The sequence below is a fragment of the Chlamydotis macqueenii genome, chromosome 2, assembly GCF_036417535.1.
Source record: "Chlamydotis macqueenii isolate bChlMac1 chromosome 2, bChlMac1.mat, whole genome shotgun sequence".
Classification (NCBI taxonomy): Eukaryota; Metazoa; Chordata; class Aves; order Otidiformes; family Otididae; genus Chlamydotis; species Chlamydotis macqueenii.
The window spans coordinates 146,932,090-146,959,436 of NC_141557.1; the positions used below are offsets into that span (position 1 = coordinate 146,932,090).

The 27,347-nt window shown below is 37.0% G+C and overlaps 1 protein-coding gene across 4 annotated transcripts in view; it reads right to left on the reverse strand.

Annotated features, from left to right (window-relative positions):
* CSMD3 (CUB and Sushi multiple domains 3) overlaps positions 1–27,347 on the reverse strand; it is a 743,929-nt gene that overhangs the window by 245,987 nt on the left and 470,595 nt on the right. For all 4 annotated transcript variants that reach the window (XM_086741185.1, XM_086741184.1, XM_086741183.1 and 1 more), the window contains 3 exons: positions 21,459–21,650; positions 15,646–15,772; positions 14,634–14,836 (listed from right to left, as the gene is read on the reverse strand). In XM_086741185.1, coding sequence (XP_086597311.1) covers positions 14,634–14,836; positions 15,646–15,772; positions 21,459–21,650 — 522 coding nt within the window. The remainder of the gene's footprint in view (positions 1–14,633; positions 14,837–15,645; positions 15,773–21,458; positions 21,651–27,347) is intronic.

A 27,347-nucleotide genomic window follows, 5' to 3' on the forward strand; every position in this document is an offset into this window, starting at 1 on the left:
TGCAACAGGCCCTACTGAACAGTCCCTCCCTGTCTTTCCTGTAGGCCCCCTTGAGGTACTGGAAGACCGCTATCAGGTCTTCCCGGAGCCTCCTCTTCTCCAGGCTGAGCAGCCAAAACTCTCTCAGCCTGTCCTCATAGGAGAGGTGCTCCAGCCCTCTTATCATCTTCATGGCCCTCCTCTGGACCTTCTCCAACTGGTCCATGTCCTTCTTATGTTGGGGGCTATAGAACTGGACACAGTACTCCAGGTGGGGTCTCACCAGGGCAGAGTAGAGGAGGAGAATCACCTCCCTCAACCTGCTGGCCACCCTTCTCTTGATGCAGCCCAGCATGCTGTTGGCCTTCTGGGACTGTGGGTAAAAATAGGTGAATTCTTGGATAAGTATGCATACTGGACAGGTGAAATGTAGATAAGTTTCTGCCATATCTCTTGCTCTGTATTTTCAATATATACCTCTATAATAATATCCAATATTTTGCTGCTGTTGTTGAGAGAAATACTCCAATCAGTTTTGTATCTCTCATTTCCATTTTAAAATATACACACGTCTACAGAGCATTTAAAGAAAAGTAACTAACAGATTTAGATATAAAATTTCATCTGTCATTTTAATTTGATTCTAATTTTAAATGGTGGTAGAGGCTTATATATATAAATGGTGGTAGAGTTTTATCTATATTTAATTTTATTTTTAATTCTTACTTGTACCTGTATTTTGTTGTGGAAAAAACCTGATCATTATAGAATTCCTAAAAAAGACAATTTTTATCTTGATTTTTCCCCTTTTCATTTATTTTAAAAAGAATAAACTAGGAGAAGGTATCCAAACACACTTCCACACTTACAATGAGATTCATGCGTAAATAAATTATTCTTTTACAGTATTTTTGAAAACACATATCTTTCTTCGTAAGCACGTGTCTAAATTCAACTTGCTTAATTAGGACTGGGATTCCTTTAACTTAATTTTGGCCATGTGAAAGGTAGGTGTCTTATTAATAGGCTCGTTTCCCAGATTCCTTCTACAATCAATATCACAAGGGAGAAACATCTTCTGTCTTAGACACTCAAAATTCTTATGTGACAGAAGTGAAGGAAATATCATCCAGATGTTTCTTTGATGATCATCTTTCCATTGAGAGAAAAAAGTTGTATGAATAATTAGACACATAACCTCTGTCTTAAGAATAAATTTGTTATAATAGATTTTATTTTGACTCACTTGATGTTATATATTTGCCGTAAAAAGGAGATGGGATTTTTTTTTTTTTTAACAAATCAATTATCGGAGTAAGAATCCTCAACTACAGAAATACCTTTTTTGGGGGCAGTGTTAAAAAACCATGATATAAGAAGGAAACTGGAGAAGGAAAATCTCTACTGTATAGAACCAATGCATTTCTTGAGAACTAATATATATTAACCATATATTCAAATAGACTGTCTTAATCACAGCTTTCTGTAATGTCTGCTCAACTCCATTATTTTTTTGTTTCATATGCCTGACTCTAGCCTGTCATTACTACTATTAAAAACTGTGTTTTTTGTTTAAATTCAGAGACGATCTCTATTATAATTGTCTTGATAGGGTGTGTTCTGTACTGCATTCTCAAAACTATGTTTGCCTCTTTACTCTGTTTATTTTTTAATATTTCTTTTTATTATCCACCTTCAGCCTTTTTTTTTGTCTCCTTTTGAAGTATCTATACTATTTTACTTATGAATGTTTATTCTGGTACAAGAACTGGTATTTTTTGTTCCTATTATATATTCTGACACCTCAATCACTACTTTCATCATTCCCCATGAAAATTTGTGGAGTAAGCAAAAAGCTGGGGAATTATCAAGTCCCTTCTAACTTTGCTATCATACCTGTAATGCAGTCTTGAGAGCTTTCTGCCAAATAAATGGAGTAGGCTATCACAATTCCCTATAAGTTCATGTATAGGCTCTAAAGGTCTTTGTGACATATTAAAATTGATAGATAAGAAACAAATACATCAGATATTATCTATCACAATCATTGTAGCTTCAGAGTTAATAAAAGATTTCTCTTACAGTCACATTGTCTTGAATAACTAGTGAGGTGTGGTTTGTAAATGTAAGTGATTAAATTGCTAGAAACTACATTTTGGATGGGAAAAAGACAAACTCCAAAAAGTGTCTGTTGCCTAGTACACGCAGCATGACAGGTACAAGAATGACTCTGTGTGTAGTATAAATCTGTGTGTGATCATCTGAGAGCTTTTTTTCCTTAATGAAAGTAGAGAAATGCAGAACTCTATTTTATTATTTTGCTGGGCAGTGATAGTTTGTAATAATTACACTGCAATCAGTCAGTGTATCCCCATCAGGATGGGGATAAATGAGACTCAGTGCTCAAAACAGTTGAATAGGTGAGAGATTAGTGAACAGATTACACACACAGAGATGGTAAGTCTTTCTACATGGGCAGAGTGACAGAAAATGTTTAAACGTTAGCATTTCCCACTGCAGAGCTGAGTGTGTTTATGAAATAATACTTCAGGTTGTGCTTTGTTTTACATCAGGGCATGGTTTTGGAACACATGAATTGATTCCTTTTGGATTAAACTAAACTGGAAGGTATACTTCTGAACTACACTAGAACAACTCTGAAACAAGAATATTTTTTAATTTGAAGGGTTGCCAGCAGCATTTCAGTGTCAGCTGTTTCAATCTATACATCAGCTCCTCTTAGTCTATGTTACTTGCTAATATAGAAATACCCAAAGGACCCACAAGTGAGACTTAATATCTCAGATATCCATATACTATGTTTTCTAATGTAGACGTTGAATATGAGACCGCCAGCTCTCCAGAAAACATGCCTTAATGCACAGGCACAAGTAATATGTACTCTGGAGAGTTACTTATCTTACCGCATTCCTGTTACATGACTTGAAGGAAGTGTGGCAGAATCTTGTTTTGAAGTTTCATAGCACTCAGGACATGTAAAAAAATCTCCCCCCTCCCAACTTTTTTGGAAGAACACTCATATGAAAAGATTCATATGTTCTGAGCAGTTAAGACGAGAGGAGGGAATATCTCAAATCATTACTTGACTAGCTGTACATGACTGTAGAAACACTGTTACAGAGCTGCAGAAGCCATTAAATCAGCATTCAGTCATACTCTGAAAGAGTTTAAGCACGAAACTGTCTAGAAATGTCCTTGATGTGGGGTATAAAAACCTTTTTATACGTCTTTTTAATAATAAGACACCAAACTACATTTAAACAATAAATTAGATAATTAAATTATTAGAAATGGTTCATTCTTGCCTCAAAAATGGTAAGTTACTGCCAGGTTCCAAAGATTTCTGATAGTTCATAAGCCCAGACAATCTGATATGTGACTGTAATGTCCTAAGATGACAGCTCCACTTTCATGCAGGAAAGATACTTTGAACCATGGCATTAAAAGTGTGACAAAGCAGTAATAGACTCCACGGATGCTGGGATCAATATAAGAGATGCCTTGGGATTTCTTGCTGTTGACAGTGACTTCTAAATTTCATTTTCTAATGCATGTCTCAAGTCCAATATCAGTAAAGAGCCTGAATCCCAACTCTGAGACAAAATTACTTCTTCATTTTGATTAATTTGTAAATATCTTCTGGAGAGAAAATAAAAGGGACATATATTTGTTTATTTGAGAATTAGGGAAAAAAAAAAAAACAACTTTCTTACTTTTTTTTTTTTTTTTTCCCCCAGAGCACAAAATTAGGACAGAAGCTCTAAGCCTTCCAAATTGCAAGCTCTTCATAACACACAGCACATAAAAAAAAAAAAAATTCTTAACTTATTTAAACCAACATGTTATTCTAAACTCCTATCACTTTAAATAAAGGCTTTTAATAATTGTTCATATTTCAAACTCACATCAACCTGAACCAGTCCTGACAGACTGCACCTTCAAATTTCAAGCTGTCGCAGACTCCATGTAATACATTTACCCATACGGACACTGCAGTCTCCCTACATCTCTAATACTGTTTGAGAATCAGGTCATCCTGGTATTTGCTATCTCAAATCCAACCTTCTATATAAGTTTTCCTGAAAAAGAAAGAATTAAATGGCTACAGTGTTTTTATTCAGTCTTCTGCTAACAGAAGCACTGCTGACATAATTTTTTTTGTCTATTTTTACCTTCTGTTTCTGCGGTAGATCTAACATAGATTTAGGAGCATAGCCATTATTATTCTAAGTAAGTTCTAACCATAGGCTTAGTTTATTTTGCATGACTTAATAGATTATATCTAAGTTTGTTACTTATTGTTTGAAGATTGAAATGGGAAAATATTAAGAATAAGGCATAGAATCAGAACTATATTTGGGACAATGCACCCCTTCAACAAAAAGAGTTTAACATTTTGCACAATGAGGGTTTTCTAGGTCATCTAGGCCAGTTCTCTGTTTACCTAACTTCTAACTACATCATCTTAGGCACTCAACTTTGAGTGTCATGCCTCTGAGATTCTGCAAGAGCAAATAAGTGAGGAGATGTAAGATAGGTCAGATCTGTTTTGTATGGGAAAAAAAACAACCAACCAACCAAACAAAAAGCCCAAAACAAAAGCCCCAATAAATGAAAAACTCCAAAACACAGAAATTAGTAAACGGATAGACCACAAATCTTTCTTGTCTGTTTTGAAGCAGAAGATAGAATACATATTGATGTGGCTTCTCACATAGAACTTCCTGACTAGTTCAAGAGACTGTAGCTCAAAATATGTAATACATAGGCCTAGCTTCAGTTTCTGCTTCAAATAATCCTTAAGTATTCTAAATTAAATAAAAGCTTGGAAAGCCAATAGCTAAATCATCAGTTTAAGTTTTGGTTGCAGATCTTCCAAGAAGACTAAACAATAGATTAAATTATTGAACGAATTTCTGGAAGAAAAGAAGGTCCATGTTGAATGTCTAGAGCTGGAACACCAGATTTGCTTTCTTCTCTTGTTGCTATATGGACTGTGAGAAATGATGGAGCAACAGATGTTGTGGATTGTCAATAGGAGCTTCCAGGTCACACACTCAGAGCAGCAGCAACCACCTTGACAATCCAAGGCTCTGACAGAGCCAGTGGGTTATTTTGCTGTCCAAAGCCATAGTACTTATGGTACTTATCTTGTAGATAGCAGGGCCCATCTCCACCATATCTCTATAACTCAGTGAATCTTTCTGAATCTTATTTCCTTCTTAGCACTGACCAAATGCATCCTAGCACCAAGCCTGGCACCACATATCAGAACAGGAAACAGATGACTGAAGAAGGATTATACATTGGCACAGGAAGGATATCACTGCTCCCCAGTAATCCTCCTTCTCTGTCTGCCTCTGAACTACTAGGGACCACAGCTTGGGCAGAGCACAAAAAGGAGTATGTAATACAAAGTCTGAACGTCCTGGTACTCCAACTGTCCTGTGTGCCTGTCTTTACAAACATCTAATTGTCAAACATAGATTGTGTGCATCCTATTGTCAAAAGAAAGGTTAAGTCAAGTAGATTGTTCTGTCCTAAAAAACAAGTTCACTAAGCAAGTGAATTTCTGCATCTGTGCACAGAAACATGCAATTATCCTGATAATAAATAACTGGTAAGGTCTTTATGTGGCATTGTTGTTTTAAACTTCCATGGCATTGTATGTGGGCACATGCACAGACTCATGTGTCCATACCTACACATAAATTGAGTACAAATTTTTTAGGGAGATCCTAACCAGCAAAAAAAGCATTATAGGTGACCCTGACTAGCAATCTTTTGCATAATTTTTTTTTTTTTATTACCAAAAAATACAGAAAGTAAAGACATGGCTGGTAACCCCCATAACATACTATGCTCTATGCATACATTTGACAAGTGGGAAATGGGAAGGATTTTAGAGAAAAGAATCTACACTTTGAAAACAACTACTAAATCAGGTGATACAATTCAGGGATATGACTGGCTTGCAGTCCATCCAGGAGCCAAGCTCCCTATAGTACATGGCAGAAGGGTCTGTACAGGAACCACGCTCCCCACAGGGTAGATCCAAGGGGTCCATCCACAGGACTGGAGACCAGCACTCCTACAGCATTGCTCAAGAGCCTTCTGCTGAGCTGAAATGGTGCTCCTGGCCAGTGGGTAGAGGTGTTCCCAGCTAAGGATGCTCAGGGCCAGTAAGGCCTGTTGAGTGCCCTCAGGACCCTGACATAGGGAAAGATTATTTTATTTAAGAAACTTTGAAAGAAAACACAAACATATTAAGTTTTTAAAAGCTGGAAATAGCTGAGTTTTAAAAAAATTGTTTTAATGAATTTCCTGCTCATTGAAAGACTTAAATAATTACTTAATTTTTTATGCATAGCATCAGATTTAAGGATCTTATTCTTAGTTATTGAAGCACACTTTATTTTAATAATTTTATTTGACATGTAGGAGACTTATTAGTCATTTTGGGAAAAAAAAAAAAAAAAACAACAAACCAAACAAGTGAATTTGGGCCAGGCCTTGGAAAAAAAAGAAGAAAAAGCATCTGTCTGGTTTGTGCTTGCATCTTTCTCCTGCCAAATACTTGTGGGTTTTTTTTTAGTTAAACCCTTATATATATTTGGTGTATAGTGGAGCTCACAAAGAAATTCACTCCATACATAATTTATTCAGTGTAGGTTAACCTGTAAGATTTTCCAAGAAGGCTCAACAATAGCCTCACAAATTCATAGGTACCATAGATGCCAAATCTCATGTTATTAAGTATTCAGCACATTAGTTTCAGTTTGTATTGCATATGATTCTTCATTAAATCTGGAGATTTATACTTCTGTGTTTCCAACAGCAATGGTTCATATGACCAGTAATGATAAGTTTTAGAGTGTTTACCTCAGAACTCAAGTTTGAAGACACAAACTACTTGGCTAACTGTATACTTAAATATTACTTAATTGCTAGTGTGTTCAGAACTTGTATCCATATTATTTTATGCATTCTACTGATTATCAATCAGAAGTATTTAGTAGCAATGGTTAACTGAACTTGTTTTAAAAGTGGTGTCTACATTGTAACCTGGTACAGTCTCATTTCATTTTTGTGGAGGGAACAACAGAGATCAAGTTCTTTCCCAAGGGACTTTATCCGATTTTATTATCAGATTCATTTTAGTTCTTAGGGAGATAACAGACATATAGCTTTAATGAGATAACATAATTTTCTATTTTCTTATTGTTTTTGTTATTGTCAATTTACATTATTTGTTAAAATGCATTTTGTTAAAACCCTCTAAAGTACTACACTGCTCTTATCATATCTTAATTGGACAATCTTAGGAGCTATTTTTTCACACTTCATAAGTACATAACTTTTTCCATAAATATGAACCCTTCCATTCTGAACATCTATTATCCCTTAAGCTTTTGCTCATAGCTTTGGCACCAAGTATGAAACTCAGCCCCAAATAAATTAATTGACATATGGTTTCAGATAATTGGTGGAACTCAGCAGAAAATGGATACTGTGACAATATGTAATCATGCTGGCAATGCATTCCAGCTGGGGAGAATTGTTTTTAAAATCTTAATTGTATTTAGATTGCATGTTTTGGAGTTTGGACTTCTTTTTTTTTTTGGAACTACAGTGTTTTTTAAGCTTTTCATACTAGATCTATCCCTGTTTCTAATGGCATATTTCTTTATGGGTGCATGTGAATACAGGGAGATAGAAATAGATTCTCAGAAAGAAGTAATCACGAGGATCTTGGACCACAAACAAGGGCTACACATGCACTGAAAAATCTTACCAATGATTACTCAGTTTTTAATACTTTTTCTACTGAGAAGATCATTAAGCTGATCTGAGTAAAAATACATCGGTTTAACTTGATTCTTTGCAGAACAGTACCTGTTCTATTGCAACTGTTAAGAATACAGTTGTGCAAAACAGAACAGCATTGCTAATTTGCATTGTCCTTGATTTTGCACTCTGGGTGAACTAAAGTCCTCTGAAGAGAGGGAGAGATTGCTCCTATCTTAAAAGTTAAATTTTCTATTTTGTCTTCTAGTATCAAAATTTTTATATATGCCTTACAGTTTCAAAATCCTATTAATATTTTCAGAGTTCTTAAAGATAGGGAAAAATCTGGAGCCCCTGACACCTGGTGAAATTAGAAGGTGTTTAATCTCTCTGAACTATTCAGCTTTTGCTGACTTTTTTTTTTTTTTTTTTTTACTACAATGGAACAGTTTGGCATTCGTACAGAATTGGCCTCATTATTTGATAACACTCTGTCCATACACTTGAATGTCATTACTCTAATATTTGTTAAGATAACTATTTTTTTTTATATTTAGGAAAAAATTATACCACAGTCACTTGCAAAAAGTTACAAAATACTGTCAGAAAATGGCTTCTATTTTCTTTAGTCTCATTATACAAATTACACCTTCCCAAAACAACAATGGGAATATTGTGCAACGGTAAAAGAAGAATAAAGAGCTGATTCTTATTTTCTTTTGCAAGGTTTTACAATTCCACTGTGTAAATAATTATATCTTAGACTGCATGTCTGAATACATCCAGCTAGTAACTGAAGCTACTAGTCCACAAATAATTTTTTTCCACAGTCATATACAGAAGACTTAAAGATGAGCATTCCTTCAATCAAATGTCTTTGCTATATCTGTCTTTTATGAGATCAGGCAGCCTAATAGAATGCTTTGAAGAAAAAAAAATATTTCTATGGCAATAAAATAGCAGAAAAAATCTGCCTTAAATTTAACTGTGTTACAAAACACCCAGACCTAGCCAGGAAGTAGGTAATAGGCAAAGTAGGAACAGACAATGGGCTGACAAACTTGAAGCAACCTCCATGTTAAGAACTCTTCTCAAAACCAAAGTAAGAAGATACATGTAGGATGTAAAAATCCATATATAGAATTTGAAAGAATTTTTACTTGAGAAAGAGGCTGTGGATTCCACTAGTGAAAGCTTTTCAAAAGGCAGCAAGATTAGTTACGGAATGTGAAGGAGTATCACCAATCAAGTGTAAATCTACTTTGATATGCCTTCAAGGAATTTCACTTGTGTAAGTATATTTTGGCCATTCTCCCCAAAAAGGTTATTTGTTTTAATAATACCTGCCACTTTGAAGTAAGGCAGCAGCTGAGAGAAGGAAACAAATTTATTCAATAGCTTCCCTCTTATAAGTCTCTTGATGCTGAAACCAAACCAAACCAAACACCAATAAAAATCCACACACAAACCAAAAAACCCAAGAAAACACAAACCAACACCACCCCCAGAAAAACAAAACAAAATACTGGCTAAATTTAGAACCATGAATATTCACAGTTATTTCTGATAGGAAAATAGTCATCGTAATATCTCTAAATCTAAAGGATTCCTCTCAAAGTTGAAAGAAATCAGCAGACGAGAGTCTGAAAACATTTTAGATGAAAACCTGGTTCTGCTGTGGAATAGATGAGAGGAAGAATAGATCCTACATTACTGACTTAAATAAGTACTGTGCCCAGCTCTGGAGCCCCCAACATAAGAAGGACATGGACAAGTTGAAGAGGGTCCAGAGAAGGGCCACAAAGATGATAAGAGGGCTGGAGCACCTCTCCTATGAGGACAGGCTGAGAGAGTTGGGGCTGTTCAGCCTGGAAAAGAGGAGGCTCCAAGGAGACCTTATAGCGGTCTTCCAGTACCTCAAGGGGGCCTACAAGAAAGATGGGGAGGGACTGTTCAGTAGGACCTGTTGCAATAGGACGAGGGGTAATGGTCTTAAAATAGAGGGAAGTAGATTTAGATTGGATATTAGGAAAAAAAATTACAATGAGGGTTGTAGAACACTGGAACAGGTTGCCCAGAGAGGTGGTGGATGCCCCACCCCTGGAAACGTTCAAGGCCAAGTCGGATGGGGCTCTGAGCAACCTAATCTAATCGGGGATGTCCCTGCTCCTTGCAGGGGTGTTGGACTAGATGACCTTTAAAGATCCCTTCCAACCCAAACTATTCTATGATTCTACAATTCTATGACTTCAGAAAAGCGAAGAAGTTCTGTTAAGAAGTGATCTGTACACCAGCAGTTTGTGAAAGAAAACTGTTAAATTGCCCAAATTCATTCTCCAGTAACCTTCAGGTTAAACATGTCAGTAGTAGAGATCTCTGTTACCGGAAAATGAGAAAAAAGAAAATAAACAAGAGGGTGTTCAGTGTCAAAAAGTCTTCCTAAATGGGACTGTGGTGAATATGTCTTTCTTTAAACAGAAAAATCTCACAAAACAAACAAACGAAAACAACAAAAAACCCCACACTTCTAGTAACGAAAACAACCAGCCAACCAAACGAGACAAACAAAAAATCAGACACAGGACATTTAGAAGACAGTGTGGCTATAAATCAATACTAAACATAAATACAGAAAGGTGACTTGTAAGCATTTAATCATTAAATGCAATCAAAGTAAGCAATATCATGCACTATAATTCTAGACTGGAAATAAATATTGCCAAACTTAAGCCATCCAGGTAGGTATCTGACAGAAGTTTTCTAGACTTTTTCTGTAGCCTACAGAGACAAGTAACTCCAATGGGCTATTCATCCAGTCTTAACATAAGGAGGGACAGCTGTAGTTTGACAGTAGAGTAAATCCAAGCATTTTAAGGGGTATCCTGTTATATAAGAAATTGCTGTCACATGATATAAAATACTGCTAGAGTATCTATTTACAAAACATCCCCAAATACTCAAAAAGTGTTTACAGGTTCATTCTGCCTTGCAATGCTCAAAAAATGCTCCATAGTTTCTGCTGTTTAATTAGCCAGAAATGTGACTGCATACTCAGTTCTGAGCAGAATGTAGTCTGTAATGCCAAGTGACTCAGTAGTGCAGTTACTAACAGTGAAATACTGGCCTATGAAAGATCAATACAGATCTGTCCTCTCTGTATAAATGATAAATGGCACCTGAACTGTTAAAGCTAGCAGAGAGGAAATTTTCCTGTAATACCAGATTCAAAGGCCCTTGAAATCTATGGAAATAATCTCATCAACTTCAGTAGAATCTGATCTGATATTACACACTTGATGCATATTAAATCGACTAAAAACATTATTTTAAGCATACACAATTATTATCACCCAATTTTTGCACTTTAATGTTCTTACTCAACTTTTTGCAGTTCTCTGTCTTTTCCTTTCTCAGCCACTACTTTCAGCCTGGTGACATGAAGCAATGTCAACTGAAGAAAATGTTTCATTACACTTAATACTTCTATCTGACCCTGAGATGTACAGCTCGTGTCTCCAGCAAATACATGCTTGTTTCCTTCTCTTTCTCCTTTACTTTTCTTGAAGGTCTAATTTTCTATTTTGTGCAGAGTTTACTGACCAAATGAAGTTACTGCTGACCTCACTGGTGTTTTTCCAGTATGTATTGGGCTTTTCATGCTCTGCCCCTGCCATTTGAGATAAAATATGCTGTAACAGGTTCTTCCTGTTTGCACATTGCTTGTGGCCTGTTGTCAACCTTTCACTCTTCTCCTAATTTAAGGGAAGACCTCTGGCACCTGTTCTCTAGCTATTCTCTTTTCATCCTATTTAGACATGTTCCAAAAACCTCAAAATGCAATCCTACTGTTAAATCCCCATAAGTTCTTACTTTTTCTTTTACACATATGTATAAAGTTTTAAAAATATTTTGCTTTATTACACATCTTTTTTTACTTTTTTTTTTCAGGATCTGTAGGCTCTACTTTCTCTTGTGTTCCTTCACTGTTATCTCAAAGGAGACCACAGAAACTGAAAAATTTTAGTTTAGATGAAGAGATTCCTTGGTCATGGTTTGCAGATGTCAACAAGAAAATGATACACTACACATCAAAGACAATACCAGACCAAAGGTCTACTCTACCTAGTGATGAGATGTGAAGTCATGAGCAGTGGTCTTTGTTTACATTAGATGTATAAAACAAGCTGTACTTTCAGTAGTCCTAGACACTTGATGATGATCGCACAGAAGAGCGAGCAGGCTGAGCTCCATTAATTCCTCCCAAATCCGTAACTTTCTCTTCTCCCTCTCAGAGTAATGCACAATTGTACTTAGGAATTTTATCCTTGTCAACCATAAAAAACTCTGCAGTATTCCTTAGAAGTTTAGCATAAAATAAATAAGTTTCCTACATATTAATTTCTTACAGAAAGAGATTATGAATGTTAAAATAATGGAAATAGTTCTATTTCGGATAGCAAAATCCTTTTTTTTTTTTCTCCCTCAAAAGGTAAGCAAACAAAAAGAAACAAACAAAAGAGGCAATGGGCAAGAAAATCTCATCTTGACTCCCTTCTCCACCCTATCCCCTAAGTTTTGCGAAATTATTGACTTTAATGTCCTGTAAAGGATTGTTTTGCGGCCCAAGATAGAGACATTTCTAATAGTACCAGCTGTAATACATAAAAATAATTAAAGTATAATTTATTTTCTATTATTTATATGACATTTTAGTTTCTCTAGGCTTTCCCTCCCCCCCACCCCTTTAATTTGGTGAAGGATGCTATCTCAGCTGTAATTTATGTTACCAGATACAAATTAATTTTATGTATATATTGGATGATTTGTAAAGGAATTAAATTCAAATCATACCACATTATCAATGGTGAATATTTTCACCCATTAAATAAATTACAGATGCAGAATTGTGTATGAACAGTTGATAAAATGAGATCAAAACCTGTAAGGAACTAGTAAGAAGCTTATTCCATTTTTTAGAAACAGATTTTTAGTTTAAAGATTAAGAAAATAATATAAAAAATTAAAGCATTCAAGATCTTAAAAAGGTTTGAACACAAAATATCTGTTGTAATTGATTAACATTCCTCTTGAGGTAAAAGGACCAATAATCCAGTTAAACACTCATACTCAATTTCATGAAATGGCACGAGAAAAGTAAAAGCAGATACCTCCCCTGAGTGAATTTTCTGTTTGTTAATTACACTGTAGCCAAAGTACGCAGACACCATCTGTTTCACTCAGATGATTTTACATACTCAAAGAAAGTATATGAAAGCTGGAAACTAAGTTGGACAGAATTATCCTTCTCTTTCCTCCATCTCCTCAAGTATATTTATTTCCTGGTTAGTCAAATAATATATCTATACAGAAACAGTGTAGTTCAGGTTGTGTAGCTATTTATATATTGTTGATATAGGAAATCAATTAATTTAGGAAAAAAAATCTCTGCGATTCTAATAAGGAATATATATCCAAACTGTGCAACATAAGTATTTGAGAAGGATCACTATGATTTTGTGAACCTGGACTGAAGACTAAGAGAAGTGCTGAGGCATTTACACTTCATGGATCCTTTAAACTGTCATCAATAGATCTCAATAGACTGCAAGAGTATGGGGAATTAAATAAAATACCTCTCTTTCAGAGGAGATGAAACTCTCAAACCTCTTTTCAGGTAAAGCACTGGAAGTATTTCAGTAGCTGCTTTATGGCTTTACTCCCATGTCCCATCCATTTTTCCTTGCAACTCCATTCTTAGTCTGCATCAATCTCTTTTTCCACTCACCCTAAATGACTACACGAATGAGTTCAGTGCACAATGCTCTCTCTTTTTGTCCTCAACATTAAATAAAGGAGCATATCTGAGGCTGGAAAGTAGATATGTAAGACTCTTCCAAACAGGGTCTGGAAGGGGTAATGCGGCAAAATGGCAAAAAGATTTTGGAGCCAAGGAATTAAAAACTCTATTCATGGCTTCAAAAACCAGCAGATGGAGCAGAGGCACTCTTTAACTACAAATGAAACAAAAAATCTTTTACTTTGTCCTTTCATTCTTCCTTTAAATTACTGTGTGCGCACACATGTATGGTTATATGCATAGAAAGAATGAGGATAGGGGAAAAGAAGAGCTAATAACAACTACCAAACACAGGAAGCACAAGGCAAGTAACATTATCATTAAGAGTCTCTGTGTCAATTCGTGTTAGAAACATTGCTACTGCTAAACAAAATGATGATATGAGAACAGATCTTGCTAATCTTGAAAGCATATATATAAATTTCACTGAAAAAGGTCAAAACGGACCTCACTCAATGATTTTTTTTCTGTAACAGCACTAAAAATGTCTAAAAGGATTTAATAACAGTTAACTGTTTAGATTCGTCATCATGCTGCCTGCAATAAGATGAAATAGCACTAGAAGGCAGAAGGGAGAAGGACTGCTGTTCCTATAGTGCTATTTCCCATTTCATCCTGTACAAGCGCAGCAGGAATGAAAACTCTACACAGATGTTCCTGAAAGAACAAACTCTTATTGATTAGAAAAGGATGGAGCCTTTAACATACCAATGTCACCTCCTTTCTGTAAAACACTAGTCATAATTATGAGCATTCTGGCACTGCCCCAGCTGCCCTTGAAACAAAGCCAGACAAGGTACATGATTTTTTTTTTTTTTTTTTTGCTCTTAAGGTAAAACTATAGCTTTACAACAAATCTGTAAGTCTCGATCAATTCTTCCCTAATAGAGTCAGAAATGTTGTCACCGACTTCAACTGTTCCCAGCACTACAATGATCTTTGAGTGAACTACCTTATTAAAAAAAAAAAAATAAATTAATCAACTTACTTGAAAATTGTATGGCAAATCCAGACTTGCTGATATAAAAATCTGTGTCAAACTGGATAGTTACTATGTTGAGTGTACTGTGAATGCCTTCAGGAACAAGGGATCCACTAATTTCTTTAAGTAACATCTCATTCTCAGGTGGACCATCCCAAACTCGTAGAATGTCATGGGATGCCTCAGTATCAAAAGCAAGAAACTGGAGGCTGAAAGAATACCATGATTTTATTGTCAGCTTTTTTATTACTCAACAACATATCTTTAGCAACAAAACTAAACCAAAAAAAAAGCAAATAAACTTTGATTTCCAAGGCGATTTTCCATAATGTTTCACACCTTTATCTTAGGATGCATAAAAGCCCAATACAGAAATGTATTTGAAAGAAAAAAAAACTAACAATACTTTAATTTGTCTACTTTGAAATAATGCATTACTTTAGCCATACAAACATTCTATAAGGATCCACACAATCTTTTCAGAAAATAGTTTTGTTACTTTTAAAAAATATTATGTATCACATTCTCATCAAAACAAATTAAAGAGAACTGTAAACTCATGCAATTAGCTATACAGTGTGAATAAATGTCTAACCAAAAAAAGAACTACTGAAATGTAGGGTTTTTTTTTTTTTAAATGTAGACTTTCCACTAAACGGTTCTGCTGAATTCAGCACTTCTTACATATTCAATCTTATAACTTTGGTATTAAAATAACATCCATATTAGATATCTTTAATTGGATTTCCAGTTAACAGTTCTAGCTTGTACATATGTTTGTATATATACATATATGAATTGGTTTAAAATTCATCAGTTTCACAAAATTATAACCAATTGCAAAGCTTGATCTTCATCAGGTAATGTTTATTGAAAAAAAGAATGCCAAAAATACTAGCCTTGAGCTGCGTCTTAAGCTTTAAGCTAAATCCTTTTTTAAATCTCTACTGTACAGGTAAGATTTGGTTATTATATAATAAAAAATATTTGTTATAATTGCAATATTATTTTTCCATACCTGACAATATTTCCTGGGTCTACTTCAATCACCCACATGCAACGCAGGTTATTGTCATAGGGAAAAGGATAGCCAGGAGATAAGATTCTTCCTGATGATTCTCCTTTAAAACGGCCTCCACATTCAGCTAACAAAAAACAACATTACATAATATGTTACTTTCAGTTCATTACAGATGGTCTTCCAACTAATCATCTGGACTATCAATTTATACATCTAGTCTCTTGCTGAATATGTAACACAACTGACTGTATTCCCTAAGATTGTAAGACAATGTATAAGGACTTGAAGTGCCTTGGGATAGGAATGTGTAAATGTGGTTGTATTTGAAATATATGTATATATTTAAAAAGAGAGGAAACATACTAAATAAAAGCAGGCTATTCAGAGAGAAGATCAGCCTTTCAGCCTAGAAGAAAATAACTTGTAAAACTTTTTACTCAAAACTTTTCCTGACAGTGAAGCTCTAGTATTTCTTAGAGGATAACAGATGGTTAAGCAGCTCCCTCTTCGATGGCCTCAGCCAGTCATTAGGCAAAACTGAGTATTTAATAATCTTAATATCTAATCTTTTAGAAAGCCTGATTTTTTAAAACATAGATCCTAAAGACCTTTAAAGCTTTCCTATTTCTCTTTCCTTGCTTTCAAAGTCCCTCTAACACTTTCTCTCTTGTGAAGTGCAAAGCCGAAATAATGCTTTGATTAGATCTCTTGGTATAGTTAAAATGCAGTTTTATTTTGATTTAACATCAACTAAAATATGTATTTGAGAGATTTATTACCTTATGATCTGTGAGTTCTGTGATAAAATAGAATTCAAATGCTACTCTTGATGGATTTTCTGACATAATAAAAGCAAATTTGCAGAGACAGGTGGCTTTTCATATCTTTTTTAAGCACTTTGCCTATCTGTTAATTTCTAAATACTCTTTAAAAAAAATCTTTCATAATTATTCAGCTCAGAGGATAGCATAGTCTATTATTCTTCCAGTAGAGTAAGGACATAAATAGAGTACACTATAAGGAAAAAATTACTCACTGACAATCTGAATGAAATTTAAAATTAATTACATTTCATCCTGGACCACTGAACATCTACAAGTTTATAATTTCTAATTGTCACAGAGCATAACCAATTTGCTTTTTTTTTTGTTATGATTTTTGAAGTTTCCCTCTCTCTCCAGTGGCTTATATCTGTCTCTCCAGCAAGGTTCCAGCTCCCCTCTTTTGCTGGTTGCTGAATCAGCTGTACAAGTGATGACTTCTCAGAAAGCAGCATCCTCTCAGATTGCAGGCAGAAGTAACAGAGCAAAACTCTCTTTATCTTAGATTTCCAGAGTGCTTACTATGAAGACAATACTAATTAAGAATCTTAATTTTGCCTCCAAGTGTCAACACTAAAGATTCTTCTAAGAATGTCTAGTTAAAGGAACTATGTATTATATTACATTTCTTCCTGCAAATTCCATGGATAGTATGTTGATTTGTAACATTTATTACATATTTAAGATTTATGATTACTACAACACCTTGAAGACAGTTTTGTTATTTTCTTTTCAATGTCACATTCTTCTATAAATTGATACTAAAACAAGATACCATTTTTAAGCCAAGTTCTGATAGTAGCAGCAAATTAAAGTGTCTGTTGACTTATGCAGCTCATAAATATCCAGGAAATAATTTTATTTGTACATGTCAACCTAAAATATTTCATGCAAAGCATCACTATTTTCACAGATTCTCAGAGTTAGCCTGAACAATTTGTAGACCCCAAAAGATCTCGTGGTGGGCTGAGATCAAGTTCTTATAAGGAAAAAACTTGAGGGCATACAGCTACCTGCCTCATAAACAAGTACTCTGGAAATAAAGGGCATCAGTGTTGCAAAAATAATATCTTTTTTTTTTTCCCTTTCATAGCAAAGAAGCTTTGTTTCAATATGATTCTAACTAAAAGTAAATGTTGAAACAAGGATTCCTATAAACCAGAAATGTTAGAACAGTTTTACTGCAGATTCATCTCCACCTTCTGCTATTTAATCCATTAGTAAATTTAAAGTCTCAAAAACTGGCTGTTTTGGTCCTGGATGACTAAGAGATGTTCAGACTCAGGCTTTTGTCTGGACGTATTAAAGAGATATCTAAAAGAGGTCTCAGTCCTGTATAAAAAACATTGTGATGCAATTTTGTTGTTTTCTTTGAGGAACACTTCTAATCTGAGCATGCCTTTTCTTACTGATCTTTTTGTGCTTTTCTTAACTGCCCTTCTGCTTCCCAGTTCTCTTCTAGCCAATTTTCTTATGTTGTATCATTACTAAGACATCAATATATATTTTTCAACCCAAGCAGACATCAACTGATATCTGAGACATTTTATAGGACTCATACTGCATCCCTTCAAGAGTATTTTAAGGAACCTGCAGTGATCCTTAATTAACATGAAAAACCAGAAGGTACGTGGAATTCAAGGTCAATATTTACAATTGGCATTGAAAAACTCTTTGATTTCTTAAGTTTGTCTACATAAAAAACTCACTTGTTCTCATTAAAATTCTTTAAAAAATCTATTTAGCCAAACTCATGCAATCCTCAAGTTGGGATGGATACTACTGCTCATACAGACAATAGCTTTACATCTGTTCAACTCTTCTCGGGATGTAAGCAACATATTTTACTACTTGGTGTCGTAGTTCAGCCCTGATCAGGACCAGACTACGCAGTCTCTCTCCCGCTCCCCCCACCCTCCGAGAGAACAGGGGGAGATGATATAAGAAAAACGGCTCAAGGTTTGAGATAAGGACGGGGAGAAATCCTTAAAGTTACCGTCACGGGCAAAACAGACTCGACTTGGGGAAAACTATTCATTTATTTTCTAAAATTAGCAGGAGAATGAGACAGGGAACAAGATAACCTCCCCCCACCCCTCCCTCTTCCCGGGTTTAACATTATCTCTACTACCTTCCCCTCCCGAGCGGCACGGGGGGGGAAAAGGGAATGGGGGTCGCGGTCAGTTCATCACGCGTTGTTTTACGCCCCTGTATCATCGTCAGGGGAAGAACTCCTCGCATTCCTCCTCTGCTCCAGCGTGGGGTCCCTCCCACGGGCCACAGTCCTTTGTGAAACTGCTCCGGCGTGGGTCATCTCTTCCACGGGGTGCAGTCCCTCTAGAACAGCTGTCCCAGCGGCCCTCCACGGGCCACAGCCTCCTTCAGGCCTCCACCTGCTCTGGCGTGGGGTCCTCCACGAGCTGCAGGTGGATCTCTGCCCCTCCGTGGACCTCCATGGGCTGCAGGGGGACAACCCGCTCCACCATGGTCTTCACCACGAGTTGCAGAGGAATCTTGGCCAGGAGCCATATTACTCCTCCCCCTCCTTCTTCACTGACCTTGGCGTCTGCAGCCGTTCCTCACAACAGGCTGGCAGACGCCTCTCAGGATCCTTTTTACATCTTATTCACTTCTCATCTCCTCTCCACTTCTTGCAGCCGGGCCGGGCCGAGTTGGGCCCAGTCTGCTGCCCGGCGGGAGGCCAGAGGGTGAGGCCTGCAAGGCCCATGAGGCTCGCGCCTCCCCCTCTCTGCCCCCCGCTCAGCTGCTTCACATCTTCTCCTCCTCTTTTTCCTGTTTTCCCCTACTTAAATACGTTATCGCAGAGGCGTTATCACGGGACATTCTGCTACCAATTGGCTCGGCCTTGGCCAGCAGCGGGTCCGCCCTAGGCCCGGCCGAGTCCACTGAACAAAGGGGAGCGACTTCTAGCAGTTTCCTAAGGAAGCTACCACCTTAGGCCCCCCCTCACTAACAAAACCAGAACACTTGGCTATGGAGAAATACCTAATTGATATAAACAAAATAAATACAAATAATTTCTAAGCTCATTTAAATGACACCATCTATGTACTTTCGTTTGCTTAATGAAGAGCAATACATACAAACACATGGTATTCTGAACTGGATGGATAAATAACCTCCCAGTGAATAGCAGACTAATATGTTTTGAATATGATTAATTTAAAACTCATGAAGTTTACACCACAGATTGATTCATATTCTAAATAGATTCACTTATATAGATCATTTTGGAATTATTATAATGTAGTTTTCACAAACTTTCTGGTGACAGTGCAAAACCTAGCTGTTTAATTTGTGTAATTTTTTTGAAAGATAGTAATTTCAGTTGGGTGGCTTACTAGTATTGAAATAAAAAAATAATATAAAACCTTGAGTATATGCAGCATATTACCACTTTTAACAGAGGTCCAGATTCAGCTCTGGATTTCAGTCTGTTGATATTTCTTATTAGTTTATATCAGCTCTGTATCTAGCTCACTTCCTAATCCAATGGTGGCCACCCTATATCATTTGAGCTGTATGCATCTATTTAGCAGAGGGTCTGCTGAATAATTAAATCCAGGGACCTTCCTCTAAACAGCCTCTGCCATGTAAGGGACACAGGAGAATAGTGTTTTTCTCCTATCTGTGAGCTATTCTAGTGATCCTCTTCCAGAAGACATTCTAGATTTGAACTATATGAGGTCTTGAATATTTGCTTAGAATATGAGAAAGCTGAATCTCCCACAGTTAGTATAAATAGCGCATAGTATATAATCCAGGTCATTGATAAAAAAAAATGAAGGAATAAATTTAGACATATTTACCTTGGTCTGTTTAAAAACTAAGCAAGAACTCACTCATACATATACCTGAGTGTTACTACGGTGATACTTCCTGTGATTTTTAATGCTTATAATGGAATTGAAAATGTAATTTGCTGTTCAAACTTTTAATTTCAACTTTCTGGCACCTTCACATTTCATTTGATCCTTTTATTTCAACTTCTGTCTTCTTTGTACACCTCCTATTTTCTACTTGTATGTTCCAATGCCATGCTTTCCCCCTAATTCTCTGGTTTTCATATATCCTAAATGATGCAGAAATTAGTTAAGGCTTACCACAAATCTGAGATTTAAGCATTTATTCCCCAATTATTACTCTAAGAGAGTTGTTCTGTTCCTATTTGTTGCATACTTTTCCTAAATTGACTTTATGTCTTGATAAAAATAGGCTAAAGTACATAGTTTTCTGTCAAACTTAAATCTAGGCACAAAGTGCATTTCTTCCCTTGCTTCCCCTAGTCACTCAATTCCAATTTCCTCTAAAAGGATATGAAAAAGAATGAAAATTACTAGAATATTTGAATTTTGTGTTCTCTTTACTCTCCCGTGGAAGAAATTGAGCCTCTAGGTACCTGCACAACTTGTAAAGTTATTGTGATATTGTAACAAGATGTATAATATTGTGTTACTCCTCACAGCAACAGAGCAGAAGTTGAGTGACAAAAACACAATATAACTCTGTATCTCTTTGTATCTTTAAGTTTTTCTTTTAATTTATTTTATAGTGTTTATATATAAATATATAATTTTTTTTTCTAGTTTAATGATATTTAGAAAAAAATTGAGAAATAAATACTGGTTTTATAACTTCTCATAAAACATACATGGTCTAACTTTCTGATTAAGCTGTCTTTTTATGTCAACAATTTGTTTACTATAACTAGATTTTCACATATTAGGAATTTCAGTATGCATGAATGTTTAATAATTACTATCTTTTTTAAACCTAAAAAAGGCAACACCCCTCATATAGACTTAGATTAAATCTATGCAGAGATCCGTACATGCGTTTGTAAATAGATCTGTATAAATACAGATGAGATTTCATATAGATCTAAGAATCTTTGTGATTTTTTTCTTTCTTATATTCAGATAATATTATAAGTAAATTAAAGAAAATAAAAATAAAGGACTGTAATACCAATACATGATGGCAGAGGATAGTCCCATGCTCTTCTTTCCCCAGTCATACACTTCAGAAGGCTACTTCCATGGAGTGTGTAACCTGGATTGCATCCATAAATTATAGTGCTTCCAGCAAAATGGCCTTGGTCGCTGATTTTATATCCAAACTGTGGCACACCAGGGTCCTCACAATGTGAAAGCTCAAAACCTGTGGCATGAATACAACATTGTAGTTACAAAATCAAACAGGTAAATACATTGATGAAATTAAGATTTGCTGTTTTCTAATGGAAAACAAACATTTTCAGAGTTCATGTAACAACATATTTAAGGTATCATCTTCTCTGTTTTTAAACAGTCTAAATAGGATAACTCTCTATACCTCCTACTCAGAGTCAAACTGTGTCATAACTTAATTTTTCCTAAGACTCAAATTAAAGACTGAGAAGAAAATTCATTAACAATCAGTTCTAAAATGATATGATAAATGACAAAATGGCAGTTAAAGTGACTGCCCATTTACTTTGATGACAATCTAGTTTGAGAATAGACATTTAAAGGCTCATAAACAAATTTGAACAGCAGATGTTTGTTACTATTGTGCACAGTAACACCAGCGGCACAATAGCACCTACAGCGCCAAATAAATATAATCTCTATTCTAATCCTGTATTTAGTAGTTTGTAAATTAAAAAACTACATGCAGGAAGCAATGATAATAATGATATAGAGAATTCAAGCCAAACAATTTGAACATTTTGGAGTATTAAGAGATGTGGAACAAGAAGGAAACAAAATGACTCCTGCATTGTACAGAAATAGGTAAGCATATTGACATTTGAGGAAACAAAAACTGTAATTTCAGAGAAAGATTTTCTGTGCCAAATAAGGTTTTCTGTTATTAACTGAGAAGCAGTTCAAAACCTCACTTTGTTCAAAATCAAATGCATTTTACCAATATCATGCAGCTCAAACTGTAGGTAAAAAAGGCACTTAGTGTCAGATTGATATTCTGACATGTAGGTGAAATGGGATCAAATGAAGGGGTTTTCATGTCTGCATTGTTCAGTGAAGTAATTTACACAGTATTTGACCATCAGTTGACATTTGTCAACTGTTGGTAGCCTTTCACAATCTCTCCTCAGGTACTGAATCATTATGGTTGACTGATTGAAGAAAGGTTCATTATTTTGTTTTACAGAAAAAAAATGCTTCAGGTTCCATAAGGCTGTTTGCTCACATAAGGAAGAAAAAAAAAAAACAACAAAACAAACAAAAACCCCAAACAACCCAGGTCAAATGTTCTATCTTCTGTTTTTACTTCAACTCACTTAATGTCTCACTGAAAATGGCTCAGCTCCTGAAGAACCTCCACAACCTCTGACATGAATTTTTCTCATTCCTAGCTAAGCTATAGTTTCCCAGCACAGACTGCACTAAAAGAGGCTAATGTGAGTCCCAGATGAAGAACCTTTTTTGATATTGCCAGTTTGGATACTTACTGACCAGTTAGAATTTCCTGTTTTCTAAGAAAATTGTTGATCACGCTATGTGAAAAGAAGTTAAAATGTGCCTTGATTCCTGAGATATCCTCATCTCTGGATGACCAGCCTACAATTACAGAACCAAAGCAGTCTTTTTGACTATCACTTCGCTCTTGAGGGTGAACATGTAACTCCGTTGCCTAAGCATAGGTACTAGCTGTGGTTTTGCTGTTCTAAGTGTATTTCCGCTATCTAGTGTGTTGGCAGTTCTGGCAACAGGAACTAAAGGAAAACTGTATCCTTCACGAGAAGCATCTGGTAGCTATGGGCATAGTGAAGGGGATTTAGAATGGCAATAGTTGGCTATTTTAGACAATTGAAAGAGCACGGATGCTCACAATGTGTCCCTTAAGACACAGGATGTTTCATTAGAGCTTGTGGGTATTTGGTTTACTGCTTAAAAGCATCAGGGTAAGCAGGTTCCTTTGGAAGGTTTTTTTTGTCTATATCTATGCAAAATTAGTATTAGCTGTCTTTCCCAAAATGGGAAATGGACAATGGGTGATGACCAGTGGCATGAATTCTAGTTGGAGGCCAGTAACTAGTGGTGTGCTCTAGGGATCAATACTGGGTCCAACATCTTCAACATTTTCATTAATGAACTGGATGATAGAGCAGAGTGTACCCTCACCAAGTTTGCTGATAACACCAAACTGGCAGGGGTGTCTGGTGCGCCAAAGGATCATGCTGCCACCCAGAGACACCTCAACAGGCTGGAGAAATGGGTGAACATGAACCTCAGGAAGTTCAACAAGAAGTGCAAGGTCTTGCACCTGAGGAGGAACAACTTCATCTTCAGAATATGCTGGACACCACATCTGGAGTACAGTGTCCAGTTCTGGGCTCCTCAGTACAAGAGAGATGCAGAGTCCAGCAAAGGGCCTCTAAGATGATTAAGGGATGGGACCATCTCTCCCATGGCAAGGCTGAGAGAGCCTGGAGTAGAGAAGGCTCAGGGAGGATCTTATCCATGTGTATAAATCCGAAGGGAGAATGTAAAGGAGGTGTATACCAACTCTGATTGGGATGGAATTAATTATCTTCACAGCAGTCCATATGGTGCTGTATTTTAGATTGACTAAACAAGTGTTGATAACTAAGCTATTGTTGAGCAGTAGTTGCACAACATCAAGTCCTTCTCTATTTCTCACTCTGCCTCCGCAACAAGTAGGCTGGATGTGGGCAAGAAGACACAGCTGGGACAGCTGATGCCAACTGACCAAAGAGATATTCCATGCCATATAATGTCATGCTGAGCAATAGAACTGGAGGATAGTCTTTCCAAACGGGCCATTGCTCAGAGACTGGCTGGGCATTGGTCTGCTTATGGGAGGTGACGAGTGACTGCCTTTGCATCTTTTTTTTTCTTTTCCTCTTTCCTCCCTATCTTTATTTTGACTCATGACTTTTTCTCACTTATTCTCTTCCAGTTCTGCAAATATCTTCAAAAGAAGATCCAGCACTGTTCAGGCTAATAACTATTCAGGCTAACAATGTGTATTCTGCAAGAATGCCTGTCTCAAAAGACAGGAAATGCTAATGATAAGGTGCAAGTACTGGGCTTGGAGGTGCCTATATGAATAAGAAAAATGAAATACCTTGAAACTTACATAGTAACACAGAACTGGAAGGACTATCTTTAATCATAGGGTACAGTCCAATACTATCACAGTCTATTATGTGGTATAATTATGCAACTTTCACCTGAGAAATAATTACATACTCTTGTAGTATCTTGAAATCTTTTCTATTCTGCTAGACCTACATTATTTTTATTAGAAATAGTTCCTAAGACATGATGGAGAGTTTTTCAAGTATAAGAACATTTTTTTTTTAACATATGAAAATGAATTATTTAGGCACAGGGAGAAAGAAGGAAGTTGACAGCTGCATTGCAGAATTACTTTGTAATACTGTTCTCCTTCCTAAAAGTTCAGTTTTAGATAATAATTCAGGGATGATTAAATAATTATACAGTAAAGAAGTAATACACAATATGTATCAATATACACATATAACAGTACATACAAGTGTGCATACACTTGCACATACATTTGTGGACATAAGCAATCCAGGAGGTTACTGGAATGCATAGATGACAACCTCCTTCTCCAAGTGATAAAGAAGCCAATGAGGAGAGGTGCTATGGTGCACCTTGCTCTGTCCAACAAGGAGGGGCTGGTGGGGAATGTGGAGCTCAAGGGCAGCCTTGGTTGCAGTGACCATAAAATGGTGGAGTTTAAGTTCTTTAGGGCAACAAGGAGGGCACAGAGCCAGCTCACTGCCCTGGCCTTCAGGAAAGCAGACTTTGGCCTCCTCAAGGACCTACTGGGCAAAGTGCAATGGGATAAAGCCCTGGAGGGAAGAGGGGCCCAAGAAAGTTGGTTGGTATTAAGGATCACCTCCTCTATGCTCATGAATGATGCATCCCAAGAGAAAGTCAGGCAAAAACACCTGAGGAGGCCCGAATGGATGAAAAAGAAGTACCTGAACCCACCAAAAAACTATTAGGAAGCCTACAGAGGGTGGAAGCAAGGACAGGTAGTCTGGGAGGAATACAGATAAACTGAGCAGCCAGGGATTAGGTTAGGAAAGCTAAAGCCCTGAGAGAATTAAATCTGACTAGGGACATCAAAGCCAACAAGACGAGCTTCTATATGCACATCAGTGATAAAAGGAAGACTATGGAAAATGTGGGAAGGAAATGGGAGACCTGGTTACCCAGGACATGGAGAAGGCTGATGCACTCAGTGGCTTTTTTTGCCTCAGTCTTCACTTGCAAGGGCTATTGCCACATTGCCAAACTTGCAGAAGAAAAAAGCAAGGACTGGGAGAATGAAGAACTCTCCACCATATAAGAAGATCAGGCTCATGACCACCCAAGTAGCCTGAAAGTGCACAAGTCCATGCGATCTGATGAGATACATCCACAGGTCCTGAGGGAACTGGTGGATGAAATTCCCAAGCCACTGTTCATCATATTTGAGTCATGGCAGTCTGGTGAAGTTTCCACTGATTGGAAAAGGGGTAACATAACCCCGATTTTAAAAAAAGGGGAACAAGGAAGAACCGGGGAACTACAGGCCAGTCAGTCTCACCTCTGTGCCTGGCAAGGTGATGGAGCAGATTCTCCTGGAAACCATGCTAAGGCACATGGAAGATAAGGAGGTGACTGGTGACAGCCAACATGGCTTCACTAAAGGCAAATAGTGCCTAATGAATTTGGTGTCCTTCTATGATGGGGTTACAGCATTTGTGGATAAGGGAAGAGCAACTGATACCATCTACTTGGACTTGTGCAAAGTATTTGACACTGTCCTGCATGACATCCTTGACTCTAAACTGGAGAGACATGGATGTGATGGATGGACCACTCAGTGGATAAGGAATTGCCAGGACGGTTGCACTCAGAGTTGCAGTTAATGAATCAATGTCCAAGTGGAGACCAGTGACAAGTGGTGTTCCTCCGGGGTCGGTACTGGGACTAACCCTGTTAGGGTTAACTTTGGTGACGTGGACAGTGGGACTGAGTGCATTCTAACCAAGCGTGCCAAGACACCAAGCTGTGTGGTGCAGTCAACACACTGGAGGGAAAATATGCCATCTAGAGGGACCTTAACAGGCTGGAGAGGTGGACCCGTGCAAACCTCATGAAGTTCAATAAAGCCAAGTGCAAGGTCCTGCACATTGATCAGGGCAATCCCAGGCATAATTACAGGCTGCATGGAGAATAAATTGAGAGCAGGTCTGAGGAGAAGGACTTGGGTGTGCTGGTGGATGAGAAGCTCAACATGAGCCAGCAATGTGTGCTGGCAGCCCAGAAAACTAACTGTATCTTGGGCTGCATCAAAAGAAGTGTGGCCAGCAGGTCAAGGGAAGTGATTCTGCCCCTCTACTCTGCTCTCATGACATCCCACCTGGAGTACTGCGTCCAGCTCTGGAGCCCCCAACATAAAAAGGATGTGCACCTGTTGGAGTGAGTCCAGAGGAGGGCCATGAGGATGATCAGAGGGCTGGAGCACCTCTCTTATGAGGACAGGCTGAGAGAGTTGGGGCTGTTCAGCCTGGAGAAGAGAAGGTTCTGGGGAAACTGTATAGCAGCCTTCCAATACCAAAAGAGGGCCTACAAGAAAACTGGGAAGGGAATGGCTATAGAGATTGCACTCTGTCATCCTGTATTGAGATACTACTATTCAGTGAAAATATCCATATTAATTGCAACACGCATTTTTATGTAATAGGGTCTGACTTTGGACTCCTGTATCAGTTTCACCCTCATGTATCCATGTTATTTCTCTAGGATAAATAATTGATAGGACAAGTGGTAATGGCTTTAAACAGAAAGAAAATAGATTTAGATT